This window comes from Onychostoma macrolepis, chromosome 25 (assembly GCF_012432095.1).
Source record: "Onychostoma macrolepis isolate SWU-2019 chromosome 25, ASM1243209v1, whole genome shotgun sequence".
Classification (NCBI taxonomy): Eukaryota; Metazoa; Chordata; class Actinopteri; order Cypriniformes; family Cyprinidae; genus Onychostoma; species Onychostoma macrolepis.
Window position 1 is genome coordinate 20,532,394 of NC_081179.1, and position 27,152 is coordinate 20,559,545.

Here is a 27,152-nt window from a genome sequence, read left to right on the forward strand (position 1 = left end):
TTTGTGTAAAGAAAACACTGTACTTTATTATTATAGGCAAAGACAATAATAAAAAAAAATAGATATTAACCGTTATTTTTTCTATTCGAACCAGTTTCGGAACGGTACTAATAGAAGAACGCAGGAACAGAAACGTTAAACTATGATTCTGCTCGGAGTGAACCGATTTTTTTTCCGTTTTCAAGCCCTGCTGTCAGGGCCTCCACGCTCAGCCCAAAACCATTAAAAACCTGTCCAGTGCTGGCACATTCAGCTTTATCCTGCAGTACAGGGTCTGGTCTGATTTAGGGAAAGAAGGAAAAGAGAAATTGTTCAGAGCTATGACAAAGTAATTAGTAAAAGAAATATTGAGGTACTTTAGTGAACTACATTGGGGGAAAACTACTAGTCATATTTAAATCCTTAGTTAAAGGGATAGTTCACCCAAAAATGAAAATTCCAAACCTGGAACAACTTGAGGGTGAGTAAATGATTACAGAATTATCATTTTTGGGTGAACTATCCTTGAAGTAAAATTATTATTTTGCATACTCTAATATACTTAAGGTATTGAGAGTAAAAGTAAAGGTATACAGTATTGTTCTGAAAAAATAATTTGTCAGGATGGTTTGGCATTAATATTACTGCTGCATACTGTGTATGTTGCATTTGACTTAAGAATATGTTAAAGGTTGTTCAATTTAAAGTTGCCTACTTCATAAACTGTTGGGTAGTTTACTCCACAACAATGCATCATGTTGTACAAGATCACATTTTTGTACTGTTACTGTCCTGTGAGGAAAAAAAAACAAAAACGTATTACTTCACATTTGTACGAGAATACCTAACGAATGTACTTCCTTACAGTCCACCACTGATTATTTTGAAAATGAAAATAACATTTCTTGACAGAAAATTGACAAATTGTTACGAACTATATCAAAGGATGCATGTGAAGAAATCGGACCGGCCGTACAGGGCACTGTTCAGCTGTCACAGCTGCCGCTGAACTATGCATAATTTGTTTTTTTATTTATTCAGTTTTATTTTTATGTTTACTTAATTGCGTAAAATCAGGGTTGCAAACCTTTCAAAATATGTTCACCATGGTCAAGACAATAAACTATTATAAAATCGCACATTGGTAACATATCAGTCAGCATTTGAACTGCTATATATGCGTGTGCATGATTTTGTATGTTTTCATATGTATCATTACATTATTCAAGTCAGTTCAAACGCAATGCCTGCATTAAAAGTTGTAATCCAGCAAGGACGCAGCAAAACAATAAAATTTAGCTACCCGGCCACGGTCTTGGCTAAGCCTGAGGTACATCACCCGGCGCCGCCGGGGCTGAAACGTTCCCACCATCTCCTCCAGTAAAATATAAAATATAAAAATAAATATGTGGAATGCTGGCTCCATAACTTTTTTTAAACAACCTGTCAGGATGGCAGCTCTCATCTCGCACCGTTGCTACGCGACAGGAGCCGCAATCGGGAACACCTGGTGGCGCAAATATGAAATTCTGCGAAGGCGGAGCGTCTCATGCACTTTGGAGGGTCTTTCGTGCACTTCGGAGGCGTGGCCTTCGAAGTCCGTACACTCCAAAGTGTGTACACTTAGCTTTGGGACACAGCTAATGTATAGCTAATAATCTAATACAATGCAGCAGCTACAATAAAAAAAAAAAGATATTTCATAGAACATGGGGTCAAAACAACACTGAACCCCAATAACTCCTATTGTATGGACAAAATACTGTAACTAGCTGCAACAGCATTGCTGACCTTTATAATGACATACTATAATGATATACAGAGCACTGTACTATTGTATGATGTTGTTTCTAATTATCCTAATTATCATTAGTATGATCACATTTCATAAATTATAAAATTATTGGCAAATAAAATTGGCAAAAAAAACAACAGTTACAACTGTCTAACAGCTGCAGCTGACAGGGTAAAAACACAAAAAGTACAGTTATTGATATCAACCACAATGCCTTGATATTTTATATATAGCTGATACCATATATATATATTACTGGATAAAATCACTCAATGCACACACACACACACACACACACACACACACACACACACAAGTGTTACCTCTATAGTGGGGTCGTATTCATCCACAAAGTGGTTCTGGATGAGTTGGATGGTGAGAGCGCTCTTGCCCACGCCTCCAGCACCCACCACCACCAGCTTATATTCAGTCATTCCTTCACTCCTCTTCAACCTCTCACCACACCTGAGGAGAAACCAGCAGCACCATCAATACAGACAAACCTCCCACTGCATCCAGATTCACTGATTTCTATTATAGACACGGCAAAGATCCTCTTCAGGCCTTAAGGTATGTTTAGGAAAGGATTCATAAGACAATATGTTTGTCAGCAGTGCTTTGTTGAAATTAGCATAAAAGAAGTCCAAAGTCTCACTCTCTCAAATCTTCTACTATATGACTAAAATTTTTACATTTCAACTAAAGCCTGCAAATTATTACAAGCTGGTGCACTTTGGTGCTTTTTCTGTAGTTATTCATCCATATTAAGGACCAGATACAGCAAACCAAACTAGCAGTGAAGAAAGCTGACTGTGGTGTCACTGACTGGACATGAAGCGCATGTCGACTACATCTCGGCCAACTGGTTATGTTTGAACACAACACAAAGACTACAGTCAACAACGCATGCATGTTTCTGCACCTGCTTGAGAGGAAATTACTCTCCATACCAGTAGGTGGCAGTAGTTTGTATGCATCACTCTAAAAAAGGAAACTGTAAGTGCTAGGACTGCGAATATACAAACTATAAACAAAGCAGCGCTGCGTATTTTGCTTACTTTGTCACTTTCACCGATTTTTCGTCTTGTGTACTAGTTCGCGAAGCCCGTTTCCGCCATTGAATAAAAAATAAAAGTTTATATCTCACACTTCTGACTTTATTTCTCGCGATTGCGAGTTTACATGTCACAATTGTGACTTTTTTCTCAGAACTGACAAATAAACTCGCAGTTGCAAGTTATGAAGTCAGTATTGCATAATATAAACTCGCAATTGCAAGAAAAAGTCAGAATTGCAAGTTTTTATCTTGCAATAATGACTTTATTACTCGCAATTGCAAGTTTATATCCCACTATTCTGACTTTATAACTCGCAATTGAGTTTACGTCTCACAATTCTGAGAAAAAAGTTGTAATTCTGAAGTCAGAATTGCGATATAAACTCAATTGTGAAACTCAATTAATCTCAAGTAAACTCAATTTTTCTCACAATTGCAAGTTATTAAATCAGAATTATCATAGTCTTTTTTCCCCCTCAGAATCAGACTTTATAACTTGCAGTTTTGAGTTTATATCTCTCAATTCTGAGAAAACAGTCAGAATTGCAAGTTTCTCAATTGCGAGTTTATATCCTGGTATTCTGATTTTATAACTCACAATTTTGAGTTTATATCATGCAATGCTGATAAAAAAAAAAAGTCTGAATTGTGAGTTGTAAACTCGTAATTAAATTTATTTTTATTCAGTGGCGAAAATGGGCTTCCATACTGAACAGCCAATCTGGGATTTCCTAAAAGCATTGTTTGCCAACTATGATCGCAAGTTCCCTCATTAGCAACATAGTTTAACAATTTGATGTTTTTAACAAAACAATAGTTCCAACAAATATTCGCAAACAGTATAGCAATCTTGTGGGGGTAGAACTACAGCTCTTACTATAGTTTCACTATAATAAAACTCTGGTTAATTTTCATAGGGGAAATGCTGTTGTTGTGTAAAAGAACGGCCAAAAGACATAAAACCGTTTCAGTGTTTAGTTGAAAACGGTGTCGTGTAAACACCCCCTTAGTCCACCAAGACCAAGAATCGTGGAGAATTTATCCTAAAGAAATCTGGAATGCTGTTTCATGTTCCACTGTTTAGTATTCAGTGAACAAACTTGCACAGAACTGCAAGGAAGATAAACTATGAAATATGAAAAGCATTCTGGCACTTGAAATAAGACCCAAGCTTGCAGCGCTCCAAGCTTTTATCTGATAACCGATCATTTTGTGGGTTTCGGTTCAAGTTTCAACATGGTCTAAAACAACATTAACTCTGAATGTGCTTCAGCTACCATCCCTCACTGGTTTTATTATCATAGGCTGGATGTTGCTGGTTTCGGGTGGTTGATGTTGTTTTCCTGACTGTGAGGTCCTGTGGTTTCATTACAACTGCATTTCCAACGAAAAAGACAGCTCCTGAGAAATGCAAGTCAGTATCTAGTATTGCCTAATTTGAATGGAATTATTCATTTTTCCTGTAAATGACAAGTCAACGTCATTACAAATTAAGCATTCATTCCCACAACTTTTTAATTTATACCCTTATTTTAGTTCAAACATGGCCACGATTTAACTAAAACAAAGGAATCAATTAGTACAACAAGGCTACAACTGAACTAAAACCAGCAAACGAATCATTAAAACATTCCAATTACATTTGTTGGAAGATGAAACACTTAACACACAATGCAAATACCGCAATGAAGGATAGTTCACTCAATTACTCACCCTAATGTCATTCCAAACCTGTTTGATTTTTGATTTTATTTTTTTTCTGTGGAAGTCAATGGGGTCCAAACTTTTGGAGATCATTGACCTTCATTGTATAGATAAAAAAAGAAAAGTAAAATAAAATAAAGAAACAGACATTTCTTAAAATATCTTCTTTTGTGTTCCGCAGAAGAAATAAAGTCATATAAGCTTGAAATGACATCAGAGTGAGTAAATGATAATAATTTTTATTTTAGGGGAACTATCCCTTTAATGAGTAAATTTACATATATGATGCTAAAGTGCATAATAAATACATTCAACAACAATACATACATAAACAATACATTCAACAATATTCTGATCTCAATTAATTAAAAATAACTAAGTAAATAGAAACATTTACCCCCACATGTTGGTCTTACCACATGACGTTCATTTAGTGAAAGAATATCAATAACAGTGAAGCACTTTTTTTTCCTAAGAAATATTAATTTAAAAAAAATGCCAAACTAACATAATTTTCAAGAATTTATTTTAATGAGAATTTTTTCTTCATTATTATATTAGGACAGTCGCACCACCCTGATTTTTAACGTTATGCCCCCAAATAATATTAAAATAAATTTTACTTTTAATATAAAAAGTTTATTAAAGTCATTATGTGTATGAATTTTTTCTGGTTTGCTGGTTAACCATATTTGATGGGTACACCATATGACACTTCTGGTGTTATTAGTGCTAAATTTTAACTTTTCTTGAAATTGGTATGACATTTTAAATAAATAAATATATATATATATATATATATATATAAAATACACAATACTCAACATGAATACAGTAAATTATTACATGAATAGTATTAAGATTCTAAAAACTTTGTGCTTTAACCTTTCTTTTTTAATTTTGTATTTTCTTTATTGCAAACACACTTATTTGTCATTGACCCTGCTACATACCACATAACTCACTACAGAGTTCACTTTAAGACACAACAGTGGTGAGCATCCATGACAGCACATCACCAGACAGACGTATATTAGTTCCAGGGTGTGGGGTTATATTATTAGATATCTATTTGTCGTCAACTGGGCTTTAAACATAGCTCAAGATCAGCAGAGGTGTGTCTGCAGTGTTAATGATTAATGAAAACACAAAGTTTCTTGGTACTATGGAAACTGAAACTTATGAGATTCCAGTGCAGTGTATCTCTGAGTGCTGGACGATTAATGAGTAACTCCACACACACTCCCGACACACGCTCTCACACACACAAGCTATTAAAGGCAAAGGGAATGGAGTTCATACATGATAGACACTCGTATGTGTATGACTGCCTTAAATAATTTAAAGCCAAACAAAACATTGGGGTAAATGCAATAGAAGAAATAAAGACCTACGAATAATAACTACATATTTACATTTTTACACTGAAAGGCTTAAAAATCAAACTTAGCCCACGCTCAAGTCTCTAATATTCTGGTCTCTAGATATGGACTTCAATGAAAATCTATGGGATTTTTTTGCCTGTTTTTATCATCCACCATGAGAAAATCATACAGTAACTTTGATAACTTAGACAGGCAATAACAAAGTTCACTATAGGCTTGAAAAATGTAAGTACATGAACGCACGCAGATGCTTCTAGCTGTACAATCTCGGTTTCTGCATTCTGAATTCTGAAGCACAACAGAATTTTTTTTTTTTTTACGCAATGAACAGTTTTTTCTTCTTCTAAGAAATGTCAATATAAAATGTGCCAAACTACCATAATAAAAATAATAATAATAATATTCTTTTAATGAAGCTTTTTTCTTCATTATTACATTAGGACAGTTGTACCACACTGACATTTTGACAAAATTAATTTTAATTTAGAAATTAAACACAAACACACACACACACACACACACACACAAAGTTTATTCAAGTAATTCTAATAATTTTTATATATTTGATGGTTATACCATATGACATTTTTAGAGTTATTGGTGTTAAATGTAAACTTTTCTTCATATAATCGTATTAAAAAAAAAAGAAGCATAAATTACATTAAGCAAAAACACAACAGTTTTTTTGTCCGTACAATATAAGTCGATGTTCTTTGAAAATATCTTCTTCCGAAAAAGAACATACATTGGGTTTGGAACAACATGAGGGTGAGTAAATGATGACAGAATCAAGACTAAAGAAAAAACAAACATTGCATAAAAAAATAGTATCATAATTGTGTTAACACGACGAAAACTGGTTTGAAATATGTTAAAAAGCATTTGCGAGAAATTGCGACAAATTCACCTTTTGTGAAACAGAATATTCAACTATAAATAATGTTGGGTGGGACCAGGGTTATTATAGATAAAACCATAAAAAAAAAATTGAATTTTTTTTTTAAAAAAACAAAACAAAAACAACTTGAAATAATTCCATTGTCCTCATTTGTAAGTCACTTTGGATAAAAGTGTCTGCTAAATGACTAAATGTAATGTATGTATGTAAATAAAATAAAATACAAAAAAACTTTGAAAACTAAAAATTTTTTATTTCAGCTAATTTCCAAGGCAACATTTTTCCATTTTTCAAAATAAATACATAAATAAACTAGACATATTTAAAAGACAACAAAAACTATGAAAATGACAAAAACAGAACAAACTTACTAAAACTTTAAAATTAACAAGAAAACAGAAAATCTTACAACAAAAACACATTAAAATATTAACAAAAACATCTACTAAATCAGGATTTTACTGCATTGTGGTATAATATCGTTGGTTAATATTTTTTGCCACACCCTCGTGCTTTTGGTTACATCACAAGAAATGTTGTTTCATTATTACATTTACATTACATTTGATTACGATAAATAATATTTTTATTAAAATTCCATGCACTGATAAATTGCGCACAGTAAGACGCAGGTCATTTGTTATTAAGAAAGTAAATATGTCATAATTTGTGGTTAAAAAGCCTGTTGATATCAGCAAGTCACTAGAAACTGAAAGTCCAGTAATCATTCTCAAGGAAGTGTGTTATGTGTTTCTGATGTTTGTAGTTTTGTAAAACCTGGAGGTGAGTGACAGACAGCGCCACTTTCATTTAACACGGATGAACAAAGTTTGCCCAAATATAGGCCATCATTTGAATAAGCTCTCCAACTAAACTAGGGCACAGAAAGGGGAGGATGAATGAGTAACACACAGAGCAATGAAAGTTTGATTAGGACCTTCTGTCAATGTGACATGTTGTTTGGGATGAACACTGGATCAGTAGAGACAGACTGCAGGTTCCATCAGGGAATCTCCATCCCACACTTGCTAAGACTCATAATTAGCGCCAAAGTGCCGTGGAGCTTCAAAAGGGTCCTAATGAGCCCCCGTAGCCCTGAGCTGTTTGGGAATAAACCGTCTAACCTCAGACAACACTTGGGTGTCCTGCAGTGAAACAATGTCTTAAGTGTATTTCCAGGGTGTTGCTATGCAGTTGCTAAGGCGTTTTTGGGTATGAGGTTTCTAGGGTGTTACTTTCCAACCGAAGACTAAATTAGTGATGCAATGAAATTTCAGCAACCAAAAATATTCAGCCAAAACAGCAAACACAACTACATGAGTAAACAAAGTTTGTAAACAAACTTTAATATTGGCTTGACAAAGCCTTCTTTGAAAGTTGGAAATAACTTTGAAAAGCTTGAAGTTTAAAGATTTTATGCAAAGTCAAGGAAATATTATTAACATGTTCTAGCACAATTTTGTCATTAATCACCTACCCCCATATCGTTCCAAACCTGTAAAAGCTTTGTTTGTCTTCTGAACACAATTTAAGATATTTAGGATGAAAACCGGGAGCCTTGTGACTGTCCCATTGACTGCCAAGTAAATAACTCTGTCAAGGCCCACACATGGTGCTACGCTGACAAACAGTATTCTTGTAGCTTCGTAAAATTCAGATTGAACCACTGACGGCAGATGGACTATTCTGACAATGTTTTTCATACTTTTCTGGACCTTGACAGTGTAATTTACTTGGCAGTCAATGGGACAGTCACAAGCCTCCCAGTTTTCATCCAAAATATCTTAAATTGTGTGCTTTTAAAGGCTTGGAATGACATGGGGGTAAGTGATTAATGACAAAATTTTCATTTTGGGGTGGAGTATCCCTTTAACATTCTGCTGACAGAATTAAGCACATTGCTAACCGAAATTGGCATTCTGCTACCATGGTTTAACACTTTGGTAATACATTTTAATCCATTGCTAGTGTTTTAACATGTATCATTTTCTAGGGCTGGGACGATATATCCATGCAGAAGCGATTCTTGGATCAATTCTGAGATTTTCAGAATGCATCGCGATTCCTCTGGAATCGATTCTGAGCTTAGATTTTAACAGCAGATGGCACTCTACTCTAGTTTTTATCCTCACACTCAAATGCTCATGAAGAAGAGTGCTGAAGAGTGCTGCGTTCGGCTGAGTCTGTAATTTCAACTTGGCTCAGAATGCTTTTATGACGCGAGATTAATGTAAACACAGCCCACTGTGAACGCCCTTGTAATTCGCTTCAACCTTTTCGAATTTTATGAATGATTATTTTAGGTTCAAGTGTGTGTAAGGATTTGGAAACAAGCAGAGTACGGCTGTTTCTAAAGCATGCAGAGCCATCTACTGTTCAAAACTAAGCTCAGAATCGGCCTCGAGAAAGAATCGGGATGCATTCGGAAAATCTCAGAATCGATGCTGAATCGTTTCTCGATTCGCGATGCATCGACTTATTTTCTCAGCCCTAATATTTTTCTTACAAAAACACATCGATTTGCTACAGGAGGCCTTTATTCACCCCCGGAGCCGTGTGATGCACGTTTTATTATGGATGGATGCGCTTTATTTGACTACTTTTGGACTGTTGAACAAAAACACCCGTCCATGCCATTATAAACCAAGGAAAATTTATAATATAACTCTGATTGGATTCGTCTGAAAGAAGAAAGTCATATACACCCAGGATGCCTTGAGGGTGAGTAAAACATGGACTAATTTTCATTTTTGGATGAACTAACCCTTTAATTTAGTATCAGATTTGGCACATCAAATATGCTAAATCCTGAAGGTCACACATTTGAGCTTCCCTGTTTATTAATTATTATTAATAAATGTAAAAGAAAAATATTATTTAATAAAATACAATATTTAAAACATTTTAAATTCATGTAGTCACGGTTTCTGTATTTTTAGCTAAGCTAATTATGAATATCCCCAAGTTCACCCCCAATGTAATAACAAATTCAGCATTTTAAATGCACAATACTTGACAATTTATCATTTGTGTTAAAAGTAATAATTAAAAAACATGCCATTTTACAGTAACTATTTTGGAGTATCACATCATGAGATCAGTATTGTGTAATTACTGATTACCCTAATTTATTTGATTTAATTTCAGCTTTATTTCAATTACTGAAAATGATTTGTAATAGTTTTAGTAAATAATATTCAACACTGGCCTTTGCTGGTTTAAGATGGTCTTAACTGGTTTAACCTGGCAGGTCTTTGGCTAGTCTAGCTGATCTCCAAACCTGACCAGCCCAAAACCGCTTTAAAACCAGCAAACAGACCGCCTGTGAGACCAGAAAGCATCTTAGACCTGCTTAAACCTGCTTTTCAGGTTCAGATTTATAAAGATTCACAGGCACAGCGGTTCAATCATCGAGATTTATTAACAAAACTTTATTTTTGGTTTTCGCCTAAATTATAACTAATTTCAAATTCTGTGTTTCTGTAAATATCTCATTTTGAATCATCCCTAGAGTGATATTCTGGTCTAGTTACGACTCGGTTCCTACTTTAGTGGAAGTCTAGATAATTTTTCACCCATTTTATCATCTGTCAGGTGAATATGGTAAGTGTGATTGCTTAGGAAAGCAACAGCATTCCTCTCATCAGCAAGCGATGTGATTTATCATTGAAAATCTACAGGCAGGGCTGAAAGCAAGAACTAGACATCAGGTCTGGGATCTGCCAAGACTTTAGAGCCGCATACATACACCCTGTCACCATGAGCGGCCAATATGAAACCCTATAGTCCCTCTGGATGCTCAGGATAAACTTACTGACACTATCAGCTCTGCGTTTTACTGACACTGACATACATCCAATAGCTAGGATTGGAAATTAAAATGATTTGCCTAATCATTGTGATCTGAGAGTTAGAGTAATTTAAAATCACATATTGCTAAACATTATGTTATGGCACCAGTAAATGGTCTCAACAGAATACGAAGTATCAATTTTCCCTGAGCCGCAACCCTATAACAGAAGCAGGCCTAAGTGATTTCCAGTCCGGTTCAGACAGTAAAAGGAATCTCACATGGGAGACGAAGGAATCGAACACTGAGGAACCATAACAGATCCAGGCTGAGCGAGCGACTGACATCATCCCCCAAAATAACCAGCACTGGCCAGATCATTACATCTGTCTAGCCTAAATGTGCTGCCCTACACTGCACACACTTTAAGACATTACTGCACGGTATGGAGAAAAATGACATAAAATACCAACAAAAATAGGAACACATCCATATGAACACATTCATCTCAAACTCAGTGAATTAAATAATTCATGATGCAACAATATTTCTCAAATAAATATAATTATGTGTTCATTTGCTGGTGTTTGCATTTGCAAATACATTCTTCCTACCTTCTGGGGAAAAAAACAACAACAGCATAAACCAGCACAAGCTGGTTTTCTGGTCTTAGCCAGTGTTATTTTAGTATTGTTCATGTACTATTATAGTATTCAATAATATTTTAGCATTTATTTTTAATTCATATTTTAGTTATTTTGCTAGGTGACTGTCATTTTTATTTTATTGTTTAAGTCATTTTAATTTGTTTTTTTCTAATTAGCTTTATTTTAATTTAGCACTTTAACCTAAACTTTTTCTTAAATTATTATTTTAGTTTGTTGCGTAATTTTCATTTATATTTCATTTCATTTTCATTTTAATATTTTTTTAATATTTTTATTTTATTTCAGATTTTTCTTTCTTCAATTAAGAATAAATAAATAAAAAAGTTTCAGTTTCAGTTTTAGTTTTAGATAACACTATCCAAGTGGTTAAGGTGGTCTTAACTGGTTTAACCTGGTAAGTCTTTAGCTAGTCTTTCTCAAACTAACCAGCCCAAAACCGCATTAAAACCAGCCAACAGACCTGACTAAGAGATCAGCAGACCAGGAAACATCTTAGACCTGCTTAAACCTGTTTTTCAGCAGGTTCTGGTTCATATTTAAGATGCACAGTCACAGACACATAAGCATAACAATTACAGTTGCATAATGTCAATTTAGTGTACCCTTCACAACGAAAAGAGCCTGTAAATACAGATTAATCGACTATTAATTGACAAAATTGAATCGCATAATATTACCTACCTAATCACAGCATCTTAAATAACAGTAAACAGTTTATATGGCTTCAGAAGAACATACTTTCATTTAGTATTAAAATCCACAACACTCGCTACAGTATAAAAATCTACTACAGGTGCAATAAAATATCAAACTTTTGTACTTAAACGACCTTAACTTGATTGACCCCCGTTAAAACAGATTATTAAACTTCCGCACTGCTCTTCATCGTCCAGAAATTATGAATCCTACTATGCCGAGGCATCTTAATATTCATAAGCGGAGCCTTTGCTATTGGCGCGCTACCAAGCGACGTCAGCGGAAACTAATTGGTATTCAGCAAACGGTCCTTCGCCATTGGAGCAAACTCGGGATGGACTACTTAATATTCATGAGCTCGTCTTTGTCATAGTAGGAATTTGCAATTGTTCGTCCGGTACTATGGGGCGTCACCCGAGTTTATACAGAGAGGCTCATAACTGTCACATGGATGCCACCAAAACTTAACAAATTAGACAACAGACAACATGTTTACATTCAGCGTCAGACGAGAAATCTTTTCAGGTAAAGACAAGCTGGCGGGAAAAGAAGCAACGGTCAGTTTGATCGATTACTAGAGTCTGATTCAGTGTAAACTGATCTGATTCAGTGTTTAGATGCTTTAACAGGTTTCGTTGTGGACGGGTGGATAAAAAATAATCTAATTAAATAAATACTATATGATTTTTTATTTATATTTCCATCCAATAATTTAAAATAAAACGCTGATTATTAAAAGTACAGAATAGTGCTGGAATCCATCGATGACTGATCGTCCACACAAATGTAAACATTCTCCATGCAATTATAAAAACGCACCAATAATCGCCACAAATATCAACTAACTGTGTGTGTAAATTAATACAAATATGTGTTTTAGGTAAACAATACTTGCCACTATGAGTCGGTCCACTTGGTCACCTTACAATATTACACTGCAATCTAACGAATTATGCTTAAAATAACAAAAAAAAATTGTCACTTCACCTCTGATTCCCCGGATACAGTCACTCTCCGGGAGATTTCGTTTATTTCGAGATTTTCCTGGATTGCATTAGATGTAGCAGACAGTCCAGTGTGAACAATGTGCTCCGCTGTAGTGTGTATTTGTGTGTGTAAATGTGTGTGTGTGTGTGCGCAGCACAGCCTACGCCCAGCCCCACACGACACACAGCCCCGCCCCTCAATCCAGTCACCAATCGTACTACGGCAAATGCTCAGCTCATGAATATTAAGTAGATCCTGGTGACGTTGCACGGTATCTTTCGCCGATTCCAGAAAAGTGGCTCATTTAGCGCCTGGGAGGCTGATCGACCGAGAACACAGCCAATCACAAGGCTTGGTCCCGCCTCCAAAAACACAACAACCAATCGGATTAGTGCAATCCACACCCGCCAGAATACGGATCTTCTGTTTTGCACAGAGCCGTTCAAACGTACTGTATCAAATATTATTTTTCGCGTGTGATTATGCAAAAGATTTATGAGCAAGTGGCACTTCTTGTGTTTTTATTTACAGTGTAATTCAAATACTTATTGTTTAAGTTTATGACTAAACTGGGCCACAATCGTAGAGATTTTGTATTAATTTAAAACTGTTTATGAGTCCCTATGCCTTCTAGAAAAAAAAAAATCGAATAGGTATCCATTAATATTTTTTATTAGTTAGCACTATTACTGATAATTGTAATTGGTATAATTATATTACTTAATTGTAGTTGTATCATTACTGGTAAATATATATATTTTTTTTAATTTTAATTCATGTACTTAGACATTTTAAACCTTTGTGAATATTTTGGCAAGTCTTTGTAATTTTTAGTGATGGAATATCTTGAGCAGGCCTTTTTTTTTTCTTTTTGCTGATGTTGCTTATCTCAGTTTTTAGGGAATATATAGTATCTAGGGGTGCCACAACAACTGAACATACAATAATAAGAACTAAACTGTAAAGCATCTTAATAACGCAAATATTTTGTCTATTATTGAGTCAATAAATAACTTCAGTGTGAATGTAACATTCATCTACTACAGACATTTTTATTATTTTAAACAATGTCACGTTTTTTAATGAACTACCAATCCCATGTTTTCCCGTATCCAGGAAGTAGATCCCGTTGCTAAGCAAACTTATCCTCTCGCTGTCGCCAGTTAGGAAGAACATAAATGCTACACTGAATATCACGTTAATTAGACTCAGAAGGTAAGAAAATAGTTAAACTCTATGAAATACAATGCTAATATACTGTATGCTATTTCAACAGTTTACTGGAATTTGCCTATTTCTCCAAAAGCGTTAACATTTATTCAGGGCAGATGCGATAAAGGTTCAGATGTCGAGTGAATCGTCGATAAAGAAGAGACCAGGCTCAGCTCTGTCCATCGTGACTGAGTTCAGTGGATCTGGTTTATTAAACCCCAAACCTGCTGCTGATCCTGAAGAAGATCTGCTCGATCAGAGTCTCTCTCCTCACAAACTGGTACGAGCTCGATGAGGAGAATAAACATCAAACTCATCAAAATTATTTCTGAAATAAAGAGCAACAGGAGTGAAAAAAAAAATAAATTCTGAGGTTTAGGCTAATTGTTTTTTCAGAAAATCATTTCTGGATCAGACGATTTACACGAAGTGACTTCACTGGAGATGTGTGTTGACACGCGACAGGAAACTCTGGACAACTTCGGTCAGATTTCTTACAATAACTGCTTATTCAGTTTTTATTTAATTTGGTTATAAGAATTTTTGGGGAGCCAAATCACTTTTTACTTGTCATAAAACTTTGACTTTCACGTTGTGAGGAACAGTAATGGTCCAGATGTGATTTGAAGTGACTGAATAAACACAACACTGTCTCTCAAATCTGGTGAATATTTGTGTTTTTGTCGTCTTGTCTCACAGGAACCTACTTGCCCAAACTTACACAGCTGAAAATGAACAACAGTTTGATCTCATCTGTGCGGTAAGACCTTCATTTGTTACATCCATAAAGGAACAGTTCACCCAAAAATGAAAATATGTGATCATTTACTCAAACCCTGTATGGCTTTCTTTTGTGGACCACAACAGAAGATATTTAGCAGATGTACGACTGTGCGCGACTGCTCCTCCAAGTCCAGGGCCATTTCTCAATACCAAGTATGCACATTTCGGGACAACGCAAGTCCGGTAATTCTGCAAATGGAAGAGCAGCGTACTTGATAACGTCAGTCAGCTCACCTTGGCTACTGCAATCTCTGTCACTGTATTTACAATAAGGCGAAATATGATATCAAACACCACGGCCTCTTTTCGTTTTCAGTTAAACATAAGCTATTAATAGCACCAGGAAAACGGCATCGCCTCTTTCTATTTTCATTTGAACATATTAATAGAATGATAGAATGATTATATCTCATGTTTAACCACTACAGAGACATCAGAGCCAGCGGCAAATGTCTTAAGGACTAGCTGCGGTGAGGCTGCTCTCAGCGGGATGCATGAGCACTGAGCGCCCGGTGATCGCCTCGAGCTCACGTCTGCGAAATCAGCGAAGCACATTTTTAAATCGGCGCTGTTTTTATAAATAAACCGCAGATTTGAGTTTTAACAACTACATTCTCACCTGAAATACTCTTAAAACTACATTTCATGACACAATAACAGTAATATTTAGAAAATTATGTGAATAAATGGTGGTTGAAATACAATGCCGTGTGAACTCAACCAATCAGTGTGTTCAACGCCCCCAAGTCCCGCCCCCGAAAGTTCCGGACCTTTGAAAAGTACTACCTCGCGAGCAGGTACTTTCCGAGAGGCAAATTTTTACCCGGAACTTTATTTAGATTCTGGTTCCTGCGATGGAAACACACCCAAAGTCCCTAGTTCCTGGGGAAAGTTCCTGCGGTGGACACGGGCTTTTTGGTATCAAGATTAAACACTATTAAAAAACACCATAAATGTAGTCCATACAAATAAAAGCCAAAGTAGGCAGGTGCCAACATGAACAGCTTGTGTTACAGGCCTCATCCTCAAAAACCAAACAAATAGAATTTAAAAAAGAATAGATAAAGAAGATGCATCGAGATGTAATAATATAGACAGAGGAAGTGAATCAGATAAAGCTGCTGCTGGAGAGAAAGGCGATGATGGCTTATTATTCTCAGTATTTCCTCAGGGATCTGGGAACCGGTCTTTCCCACCTGCAGGTCTTATGTCTGGCTCGATGTGGTCTGACCGACCTGGAGGGGATTTCTGCTCTTTCCTCCTTAAAGGTATCAAACAACATCCAGAGGCAAAGGCTTACAGAGACTGAATTGATAAAAAAACTATTTTTGTTTTTCTAATGTGGAAGTATTTTAATTGGAGAAACAGATTACACTATTACTTATCTTAAGCTACATTATGTTTGTTTTGTAAGCCACTGAATAAAGTGAATGCAAAATTCCAGGAATTTTCAAGGCTGGAAACTTTCCATGGGAATGAACTGGAATTATTGGGAATAAACTGGGAATTTGCTTTCTTGTGCAGTGTGTAAGCTATTGTGCACCAAACATTTTACCATTGTTTCAACAAATACACTAACTGAGCAAACATTTAGGTGAGATCATTTAAAAAAAAAAGACACTCCCCTCCTCCCTTAGTCACTTAAGAGGGGAATTCCTCCCCATTTTCCAGGCTCCGACTATCACAAGAATATTGAAGCCACAGTTCTGCATTTGAACCCAAAGACTACATCCATTCAAGTAAGTTTTGCTATTACTTTAGTAAAAAATTTGATCTATAGTGTTAAAGTTTAACTAGCAAATACAAAATTGTGTTTTTACAGTAGCTAGCTAGGCAGTAAATCAAGTATGCTAAATGTAAGCTAGTTTATGAGGCTAGATATCATGTGCTAGCCAGTTTTCTGTTATCATACAGAAGTACAGTAGGTTGCTGGTAAATTGTTTGGACACACTACTATTTATAATTTTTGAAAGAAGTCTCTGATGCTCATCAAGCCTGCATTTATTTGATCAAAAACAGATCAAAAGTAATATTGTGTAATATTACTACAATTTAAGTTTTAAGATATTTCAAATGTAATGTATTTCTGTGATGCAAAGCTGAATTTTCATCAGCCAATACTCCAGTCTTCAGTGTTGCATGATCCTTCAGAAATCATTCTAATATGCTGATTTATTATCAATATTGGAAGCAGTTGTCAGTTTTTTTGTTTTGTTTTTTTGAAAGAAATTAATACTTTTATTCAGCAAGGATGTGTTAAATTGATAAAAAAGTCATAGTAAAGAAAAGGTTGTTAAAAAATGATTTCTGTTTTGAATCAATTCTGTTCTTTTAAACTTTTTATTCATCAATGTATCCTGGAAAAAGAATCACAGATTCCAAAAAATATCAGGCAGCACAAATGTTTCCAACATTGATAATAAATCACTATAATATAAAAATGATTTCTGAAGGATCATGTGACACTGAAAACTGGAGTAATGGCTGATGAAAATTCAGCTTTGCATTAGAGAAATAAATTATATTTTAAAGTATATTAAAAAAGAAAACCATTATTTTAAATTGTAAAAATATTTCTCAATATTACTGTTTTTTTCTGCACTTTTGATCAAATAAATGCAGGCTTGCTTGAATGATGAGCATAAGAAACTTCTTTCAAAAACATAAAAAGTTTTTTCACTTTTGACTGGTACAGTATATACTAGGTTATAGTTTGCTTTAGTAAGCATGCCGATTGAGGAGTATTTATTAATCTAGCCTATATCTATTCATTTGCATCGATTGTAAAATATTTATTAAAATGGTTTATATATACAGTTGTGCTCATAAGTTTACATACCCCTTGCAGAATGTGCAAAATGTTATTAATTGAAACAAAATGAGAAGGATCATGAAAATTGCATGTTTTTTTTTTTGTTTTTTTTAATTTAATAATGTCCTTAATAAGCTATTCCATTTTTATAAACTCAGTTATTATTTTGTCTTGTGGAGTATATGTAAACATTTGTTATGTGAAATAGCTTATTTCCGGACAGTACTAAATAAAAAATAACATGCAATTTGCATGACTTATGAGCACAACTGTAATATATATATATATATATATATATATATATATATATATATATATGCATTGCTTAAGTGTTTTTACAATCTTTTTTCTAATCTTATTCTACAGAGCAATGCCACGCACACCATCTAATGTGTGGATACATTTCATCTCAGCCAATGTGGAAGGAAAGGCTGTGTACAGTTGCAAATACTGTGCAAAGACCTATGTTAAGAATGCCACAAAGATGCAGCAGCATATAGCCAAGTGCCCAAAGTTTTCCCAGAGCTCAAAACAAGCAACCCCAGACAAGAGTTCATCTGCTTCCATTCGATGTGAAAATGATTCAGATTCAGACACCCTCTCGTCAGCTCATGGTCACTCTGGAATCAGAGGATTTTTTGACTCAATGGATGAACATAGCCAGAGAAATGCTGATGAATGTTTTGCTCGAGCAATGTATGCGACTGGCTCACCTCTGATGCTCACAGCCAATGTCTATTGGAAGAGATTCCTGAATGTTCTTCGCCCCGCATACACACCTCCCACCAGACATGCTTTATCTACTCATTTGCTGGATAGAGAGTTCAACAGAGTGCAAGCAAAGGCCAAGCAAACCATTGATAAAGCAGACTGCATTTCCATCATCTCTGATGGGTGGTCAAATGTCCGGGGACAAGGAATTATCAACTACATTGTCACCACCCCTCAACCAGTTTTCTATAAGAGCACAGACACAAAGGACAACAGACACACAGGTACCTACATCGCTGATGAGCTGAAAGCAGTCATCAATGATCTTGGACCTGAGAAGGTTTTTGCACTTGTAACTGACAATGCTGCAAACATGAAGGTTGCTTGGGCACACGTGAAGGAGACCTACCCTCACATAACAACAATTGGCTGTGCTGCCCATGCTCTTATTCTTCTCCTTAAGGACATCATGGCACTGAATACAATGAACACACTTTACAAGACAGTGAAGCAAGTAGTGAAATATGTGAAGGGCAAACAGGTAGCCTCAGCAATCTACCTCTCTAAGCAAAAAGAAAAACACAAGAGCACCACACTGAAGCTCCCCAGCATCACTCGATGGGGTGGGGTTGTCTTCATGTACGACAGTCTGCTAGACGGGAAGGAGTCTTTGCAAGAGATGGCCATATCCCAGACTGCAGCCATTGAAAGTGCCATCAAGAGAAGCCTGTTAGATGATATGTTCTGGGAAAGAGTGACTAGCAGCCTGAGAATCCTCAAACCAATAGCAGCAGCTATTGCCAAGATAGAAGGTGATACTGCCATCTTGTCAGATGTTAAATATCTGTTTGCTGAGCTCAAAGAAGAAATACAAACTGTCCTGCCCGCCTCCCTGCTGCTGCAAGCAGAGGAAACTGCAGTGGTCAAATCACTTGAGAAGCACCAAGAGTTCTGCATGAAACCAATACACGCAGCAGCATACGTGCTGGACCCAAAGTATGAGAAAAGCATACTCTCTGTTGAAGAGATCAGCAGTGCTTACGCCGTTATTACTGCCATGTCTCACCGTCTTGGTCTTGATGAAGGCAAAGTTCTCGGCAGTCTAGCAAAGTACCGTACCAAGCAAGGCCTTTGGGAATGGGATGGGATATGGCAATCATGCCAGCACATATCTGCATCTACCTGGTGGAAAGGACTTTGTGGATCTGAGGCCCTTGCACCTGTAGCAGCTGTCATCCTTCAAATCCCACCAGCATCAGCCACCTCTGAGCGCAACTGGTCACTGTTTGGGAACATACACACAAAGGTTGGCAACAGGCTCACGAATGCTAGCGTTGAGAAACTGGTGGCCATCCGGGCAAACCTACGGCTCTTTGAGCCTGACACAGAGCCATCCTCGACAAGGCTGGACAGTTACACCAAAGGTGAAGACAAGTCAGATGTCGAGGAAGCAGACATGGAGGATGTTGATGAGGTCCAGGAAGAAGCCAATGAGGCCTGAATAGATTAAGAGGAAAAATGCAGAAACCAGAGACTTAAGAAGCTTAAGAGAAAATGCTTTCATTTCAATTTTGATTGGGACTTTTTTTGGAAGGGGAAGGGTGCGGATTACTTTCGTTTTAAAGCAAGCATAAGGAAATATGGGCATTTTTGTTCATTCAACATTTATGCTTTTGTGTTGCTCAATGAAAGAATTAATGAAAGTTCTAACTACAATTAAATTCAAGTCAAAAATGTCATTTATGCATTAGTTAGCTTGCATGTTAGCTTATGACCAAACAAAATGTTTATGGTTGTATATACTTTATGTGAATTTCCCCAAATTTCTAAATAAACAAAAATCCCGTAAATTCCCATAAATTCCTGTAAAGTTTCCAACTTGGAATATTTCCAAAATTCCCGAGATGAAGTTCCCATGGAAATTTTCTGGAAATTTACCAGAAATTTTCCGCCCTTTTGCAACCCTAGTCATAAATGTTCCTGGTTTTTGCTCAGGAGCTGTATGTGGCCTTCAACAGCATCTCAGACCTGAGTCCAGTCAGTTTTCTGGAGGATCTGGAGCTGCTTGATCTGGAGGAGAACGAGGTTGAAGATCTGGCTCAGTTGTGGTATTTGGGCTGTTGTGTGAAGCTCAGGACACTTTCACTGGAAGGAAACCCTGTGTGCACCCGTCCCGCTCCAGGAGCCCCTGAGGTACATGAAGGGTTTATGGCGGCCGGTGGAACAGAGCATGAGAGCGATGAGGCTTAGCCTCTGGTTGAGCAGACTAATGGTCCAGACAGATAACGATGTCTCCATAAAGCCCATTATATCACAATGACTTGTTTTTGAGCACTTAAATGTAATGCTGCCCCACATCATCCATTACACAAATGACACAATAATACATTTGATGTTAGAGAACTGAAATAGATAAGAGAAATGATTGATATGAAGGTTGGTGCTAGTGCATTTCCAGCTAACAAAAATATGCTCTAAGAACATTTAGCTAACATCTCATTAAGATATGGAAACATTACCTGTACTTCTAAATGTTCTCTGAATATTCAAATCATCCAGGTTTTTATTTTTTTATTTTTTTATTTTGGCTATTTCCAACTTTGAAGAAAACATTAAAAAACGTTCCATTTTATAATTTTGAAAGCGTTATGGGAACATTGCTATTCAATGTTTTCTGAACGTTCTGAAACAATTATTAAGTTGGCTTGAAAAAGTAATTTAAAACATTTAAAATTCAAACTCATTTAAGCTTCCACGCTATCTAATATTTCTTATCTATCTAAATCATGCTAGCTATATGCTAATTCATGCTTGCAACATTGGTTTTAGCTGGTTTTTGTTTAATGAACTGGTTTTAGCTGGTTTTCGCAAAAATGAACTGGTTTTACCTGTTTTTACTGGTTTTAGCTGTTTTTTTTTTTTTACTGGTTCTCGCTTAATGAACTGGTTTTAGCTTTTTAAAAAGGTTTTCACTAAATTAACTGGTTTTAGCTGGTTTTTAGCTAGTTTTAACTGGTTTTAGCTGGTTTACGCTAAATTAACTTGTTTTTGCTAAATTAACTGGTTTTAGCTTTTTTAGCTGGTTTTCACTAAATTAACTGGTTTTAGCTGTTTTTTAGATGGTTTTAATTGGTTTCAGCTGTTTTTTTTAGTTTTTGATTTTGCTAAAACCAATTAAAACCAGCTAAAAGTTTGCAAGTTTTACCCTCTTTGTTTTTCTGATAGACTTTATTGCCTTCAAAACATTTAAACTTAAATTTTTAGAACTATTTTAAATTTCAAACTACTTCAAACTGAAAACCTTCAAACTTAAAGCTTTTCAAACTTTCTGGCTATAGGCTTTTGCAAGCCAACTTAAAGTTTGTCTTCAAACTTTCTTTATCTAGTTAAGTAGTAACGTATAAAAACGTCCAACTAAACTGTTTCAGAAAAACAGTGTATAAATAGTGTTTTGAGAACATTATTAAAAACCAGATAATGTTGAACAAATGTTCTACTAACGTTACTGGAATAACATTTGTTCGTAACATTGAGAGAACCTTTGCAAAACGTTTTTGCAAACAAATTCTGAGAACTTTCCCCGTTAGATGAATTACAGTTTTGGTCCTTAGGTTTTATGTTTAGGCAAAACAAAAAAAAGTCAATAATAATAAATGCCATTAGTATTATTTGATTGTTTGTTTTATTTATAATATTAATTATCTCATTCTTATTTATTCAATTTCTATATATTAGAAATCATTTCATAAATACTGTACATAGAGATAGAGACCAATATAAAACAGTGTTGTTTTAGTATTTATATACTATTATAGCATTTATTAATATTTTGAATTAGCTTTTAATTTTATATTTTCAGTTTTCATTTTATTTTTAGTTTAAGTTAAGAGGAGACAAAGACTAAAAAAGGTCAAAACTGAAAAACAAAAACAAATCCCGCATTATTTCACAAAATACCAGCACCTTTTTAAAATTTGATTGTTATCCCCTCATTTCTTTCAGTTTGTTTTCAGTCAAACTGTGTCAGGAATCACAAATCTGGGGCGAGTGTTCAGTGAGGGAACAAACTGAATATTCATGAAGTGGTAAATGAAGGATGCCCTCATTTGCTTTCTCTCTGTCTCTCACTCACTTCCTTTACCAGGCTTAGCATTTCCTTTCACAGCAACAAGTGAGGTTTAACTGATATAGATGAACACTTGTTTAAAAGTTCAGGGTCCTTTGGGAAAGAAATGAATCCTTTTATTCAGCAAGCATGCATCAAATTGCTGAAAAAGTGTCAGTAAAGACCTTTTCATTGTTATGAAAGATTTCTATTTCAGATAAATACTGTTGTTTTTCGGTCAAAAAAATTTGTCAAAAGATCCTGGAAAAATGTATTATGATTTCCACAAAATAAATAAATAAATAGTACAACTGAGCAAAATTTCAAAAATGAATGTTTCTTTAGCAGCAAATCAGCATATTAGAATGATTTCTGAAGGATCATGTGACTCTGAAGACTGGAGTAATGATGCTGAAAATCCAGCCTATAAATTACATTTTAAACTATATTTATATATAAAGCAGTTATTTTAAATTGCAATAATATCTCACAATATTAATGTTTCACTGTATTTTTGATCAAATAAATGCAACCTGTGTCAGACTTTTTTTTTTTTTTTAAATCCCAAAGGTTTAAAATTAAATGGTTGTCCAACCATGTGTCATATAGTATTTCCTGAGGCAAATATCTGGTAAATTTCCACTCGTTCTCAAAGTTTAACACTACAGATTCAAGTTAAAAATACTTTAGTAATGAAATATTGTACTTTACAGCCCTTTGCTGCAAAAATCGATAGAAAATAATAATAATAATAATAAATAAAGCTAGATTTTCTGAAGAGCTTCATGGCTGTTATAGTGTTTTGACTAGAAAAACACAAAATCAGACAGATTCCTGACATGTGGTTTGTGCTGCAGGTCTCAGGCTACAGCTTCCGGTCTGCGGTGCGTGAGCTGATCCCTCAGCTGATCTTCCTCGATGACGTTCCTGCTGAAGAGGACAAACCTCAACGCTGCAGAGCTTCACTGCAGGACTGGACTCTGCTCAGGGACTCTGCTCAGAGACTCCATCAGAGACGCTTCGGTCAGTGACGGCCTGGAGCTCGCAGGTAAAGACAAACAGCAGCTTCTGAAGACGCTTTGAGCAGCACTCCGTGTGTTTAAGAACCGGTCTCTCCATCAGAAGAGAGCTCTGTCAGACCTGCTTCAGCCCGGCCCACGAGTCTCTCCAGCCGTCCAGACAGCGCCAGACCTCTCTCCTCCGGCTCCGACATCTCCGTCCTGAACCACGAGGCCAGTGATCTGACCAACGGTAAACTCATATTCACCACACGCTGTTCTGACGCTTTGAGCTGCACAAATAATAACACAATCACAATGTGGCTTCAAATGAAGCAGTTAAGAAAGCCATAAATATTATGATTTGACAGGTGTACTGTAAAAATGGAATTATTATTTTTATATTTTTATAAATACTCATTTTTACAATGAAATATTACAGTAGTACTTTTGTTAAATGTTTTTAATAATAATAATATAATTATTAATTATAATACATTTATAATATTATAATTGTAATATTTCTTTTTGTTTGATCAATTAATAATTATTATTGTTATTATTAATAAATTAATAATATTACAATAGTAATAGTTTTCATTTTGTATAGCATTTTAATAATAATGATAATTGCTTAATGTTTTATTCAATAATATTAATTAATAATAAAACTAATAATTAAATATAATAAATATTCAGTAGTAATAATACTAATATAATATTACTACTAATAAAAATAACAATAATTATTGATATTGTATTTTAATTAAATTTATTATTATTATTATTATTGTATTGATATAGAATCAAAATCTTGGCCAAATTGTGCAGCCCTACAAGCACCGTAAACATGGAGTAAATATTAAGATTATTAATAAAATAAAACTTTAATAATGTTTCTTATTTGGTTTAACATTTTATTTTTATTTTAACAATTATTATTATTATATTTTAAATAACAGTTATTGTTATAAATAATACAGAAATTTGTTACTACTACTTTCACATTTATTGGGAAGTAATATGTGAAGCTGATGTTTGCTCAGGTGTTGGTCGAGTTCTCTGTGGGAATCCACTGCAGGCTGCTCGAGCACGAAGACAGAAAATACAGGTGAATCTCATCAAACTGATCCAAATACTGAACACCAATATAATTATATATGTATATTATATATCACCCCATGAAAACAAAAATCTGTCCATCTGTCCAGCTCCAGAACTCTGGATCTCAAACCCGTCCCAGCACTCGACTCAGTTTCGTTCCTGAACACACGCGTGAGTGCGAAGAGACGAGCCACAGGAACCACAGAGATGTTCTTGATGAACTCAGAAACTGGAGGATTGAGCACAACAAGTACTGGACCTCCAAACACACTCACACACACACACTCACACACACACACACACACACACACACACACACACACACACACACACACACACACACACACTCACACACACACACACACACACACACTTCCTGTTAAAGTCTGCTTTTCTCCTGACAGACGTCTGTTGGTTATGGAGAAGGAGCGGCAGCCGCAGGTGATGAGGATCCGCCACAGCGATGAAGATGAAGATGAAGGTGATGATGATGATGAAGGCAGTCATAGTTTCAGCAGTGATGACATCACTAGAGACACGAGCTCTCCTGATTGGTCGGTTCAGTCTCCCTCAGCAGGTGCGTCAGGTTCTCTCTCTCGTATGTAAGCGATGCTCACGAGTCTCTTCATGTTTCTTTGCTTCTTTCTGTCAGAATCTGCAGAGATGCTGAGACTCAGCTCTTCCTCGGGCTGCTCCATGTCTCCGTCTCCTCCACCCAGAGCAGCAGCAGCGCCCCCTGCGGGCCGGAGGATCACACAGATCCGCCGCCGGAGACTCAGAGCTCATCATCCAGACAGCAGTAAAGAGTTAATCATGACTCCTCACAGACCCTCCTCCGGTCCTGCGGCCTCCGCTCTTAGAGCGCACTGGTGTGTCCCATCATTCCTGTCAAATCTGATTTTATTACTTTAACAAACACATTTCTGACGACAGTGTGTTCTCCTGATTCAGGTCAGAAGCTGCTGGGAATCATCGACACTCAGACATCCAACATAAACCAGTAATACACTCTGAAAAACTGACACCCAGACGTTCACAAACAGCCAGAGACTCCCAGACCGGAAACACCCGCTTGAAGTGATGCATTGTGGGTCAGATTAGATCAGGTCTGCACACTTTCAGAAGGTGCAGACCTGATCTAAAGTTGTTACTGAGTCACTAGAGGGCGCCGTCTGCATCATGATACCTGCTGCTTGTCTCTGCTGTATTTCAGAAGTATTCCAGCTTTGATTGACAGGAGAGTCTCAGTCGTGTTCGTGCTCAGATGTCATGTGATCACTGATGCAGACTGGATCTCCAGCAGCGCAGCGGATCGTGAACATGTCTGCTCCTGCAGGTTCAGTGTTTGCAGACGCAGGTGCAGGACTGTTATTCCACGCGTCTCTGGAAGTCGTTCTGACAAACACCGCAGCATTTATCTCCACAGGCTCCCAGTCTTTATCCATTTTGGACAGAATTTTGTAAGATTTTTTTTTGTGCACATCCAGATTTATGTTGTTAATATTTGGAAAATGGAGGATGGAAAATTGTTAATAAAGGCAAATAGCGAATGAAAAAATTGAATATATGGAATATCCTATATTATAATAAAGAACAAATGTACACTACCATTTAAAAGTTTGTGGCCAGTAAGATTGAAAAAAAAAAGATACATTTTTATTTTATTCAGCAAGAATGCATTAAATTGCATTAAATGGCTGCCTTAGTAAGCATAAGATAGTTATTTAAAATAATATTAATAAAATAAAATTAAAATGCTTTAAAATAATAATTAAATAAAATGTAATTAAAAAATAATAAAATAAAAAATTCAGCCCCCAACTTTAACTTAAATAAACTTCAGAACATATTTCAGTGCATCCCGTTCAGAGAAATCAGCGGCAAAGTTCCTGCCGCTGCTCTCTGCTGTCATAAAAGCGCTTGAATATTATATTTATTTCTAAATTTAGATAATATTTTTTTGGTGGACCCAGTGGTGCCATTATCAGGAGTGAAATTTTTGTGTTAATAGTTTGAGCATATGACAGTAATGTTAGTTTTGAACATAAACTTAATACTTCATAACATATTACTTGTTTAATACATTTCTATGCTAATTAAGTAGGTCATCCATTTTCACGGCAGATTTACAGGGTTTCAGACAGTTAAGGAGGTGTCTTTGTCTACACATCAAAACACGGGTTTAACATTTATATTTTTGGATGGTGCAAAGAGAACACATTTTGTTTATTATATTTTATAATATATTTTTTATAATACACATATTTTTTTCTGTATTGTGATTTTAAAATGTATAGCACACAAACTTCAGTACATGTATATAAATGTTCTGAAATACTGCTGACAGACTCTTGACCTTTGCTGAAATTGACATTGTATTTCTCAATCACTAGAGGACGCCACTATATAATTTTGGTATGTAACTGTAGTTTTTCTGGTTATGTTAAGATACACATAAAGACAGTCGC

The 27,152-nt window shown here is 35.7% G+C and overlaps 3 protein-coding genes across 4 annotated transcripts in view; 2 read left to right on the plus strand and 1 right to left on the minus strand.

Annotated features, from left to right (window-relative positions):
• Positions 1-13,112, minus strand: part of hrasa (HRas proto-oncogene, GTPase a) — a 26,014-nt gene extending 12,902 nt beyond the window's left edge. The window contains exons 1-2 of one of the 2 annotated variants that reach the window (XM_058766673.1): positions 12,960-13,112; positions 2,098-2,239 (exon numbers count right to left, since the gene is read on the minus strand). In XM_058766673.1, the coding sequence (XP_058622656.1) occupies positions 2,098-2,208 (111 nt within the window). In that variant the 5' untranslated portion in view covers positions 2,209-2,239; positions 12,960-13,112. Of the gene's footprint in view, positions 1-2,097; positions 2,240-12,959 lie in introns of those variants that run through there. The other variant, XM_058766674.1, reaches the window with a different exon arrangement.
• On the plus strand, positions 8,636-26,969 carry LOC131534048 (leucine-rich repeat-containing protein 56-like). Its single transcript, XM_058766675.1, is given in 15 exon segments — positions 8,636-12,529; positions 14,076-14,174; positions 14,266-14,451; positions 14,568-14,655; positions 14,871-14,931; positions 16,126-16,222; positions 20,473-20,670; positions 23,440-23,607; positions 23,609-23,630; positions 23,705-23,833; positions 24,627-24,691; positions 24,792-24,934; positions 25,089-25,261; positions 25,337-25,553; positions 25,636-26,969. Coding segments are annotated over 13 exon segments (1,638 nt in total). The 5' UTR covers positions 8,636-12,529; positions 14,076-14,174; positions 14,266-14,304; the 3' UTR covers positions 25,766-26,969.
• On the plus strand, positions 16,249-20,614 carry LOC131534046 (uncharacterized). Its single transcript, XM_058766672.1, has 2 exons — positions 16,249-16,693; positions 18,133-20,614. The coding sequence occupies exon 2, from the start codon at positions 18,137-18,139 to the stop codon at positions 19,976-19,978; it is 1,842 nt and encodes a 613-aa protein (XP_058622655.1). The 5' UTR covers positions 16,249-16,693; positions 18,133-18,136; the 3' UTR covers positions 19,979-20,614.
• Positions 26,970-27,152: the final 183 nt, after the last annotated feature.

What these genes read in the sequence shown, in the direction of transcription:
- LOC131534046 (XM_058766672.1), top strand. Translation starts at nt 18,137, where the DNA reads ATGCCACGCACACCATCTAATGTGTGGATACATTTCATCTCAGCCAAT.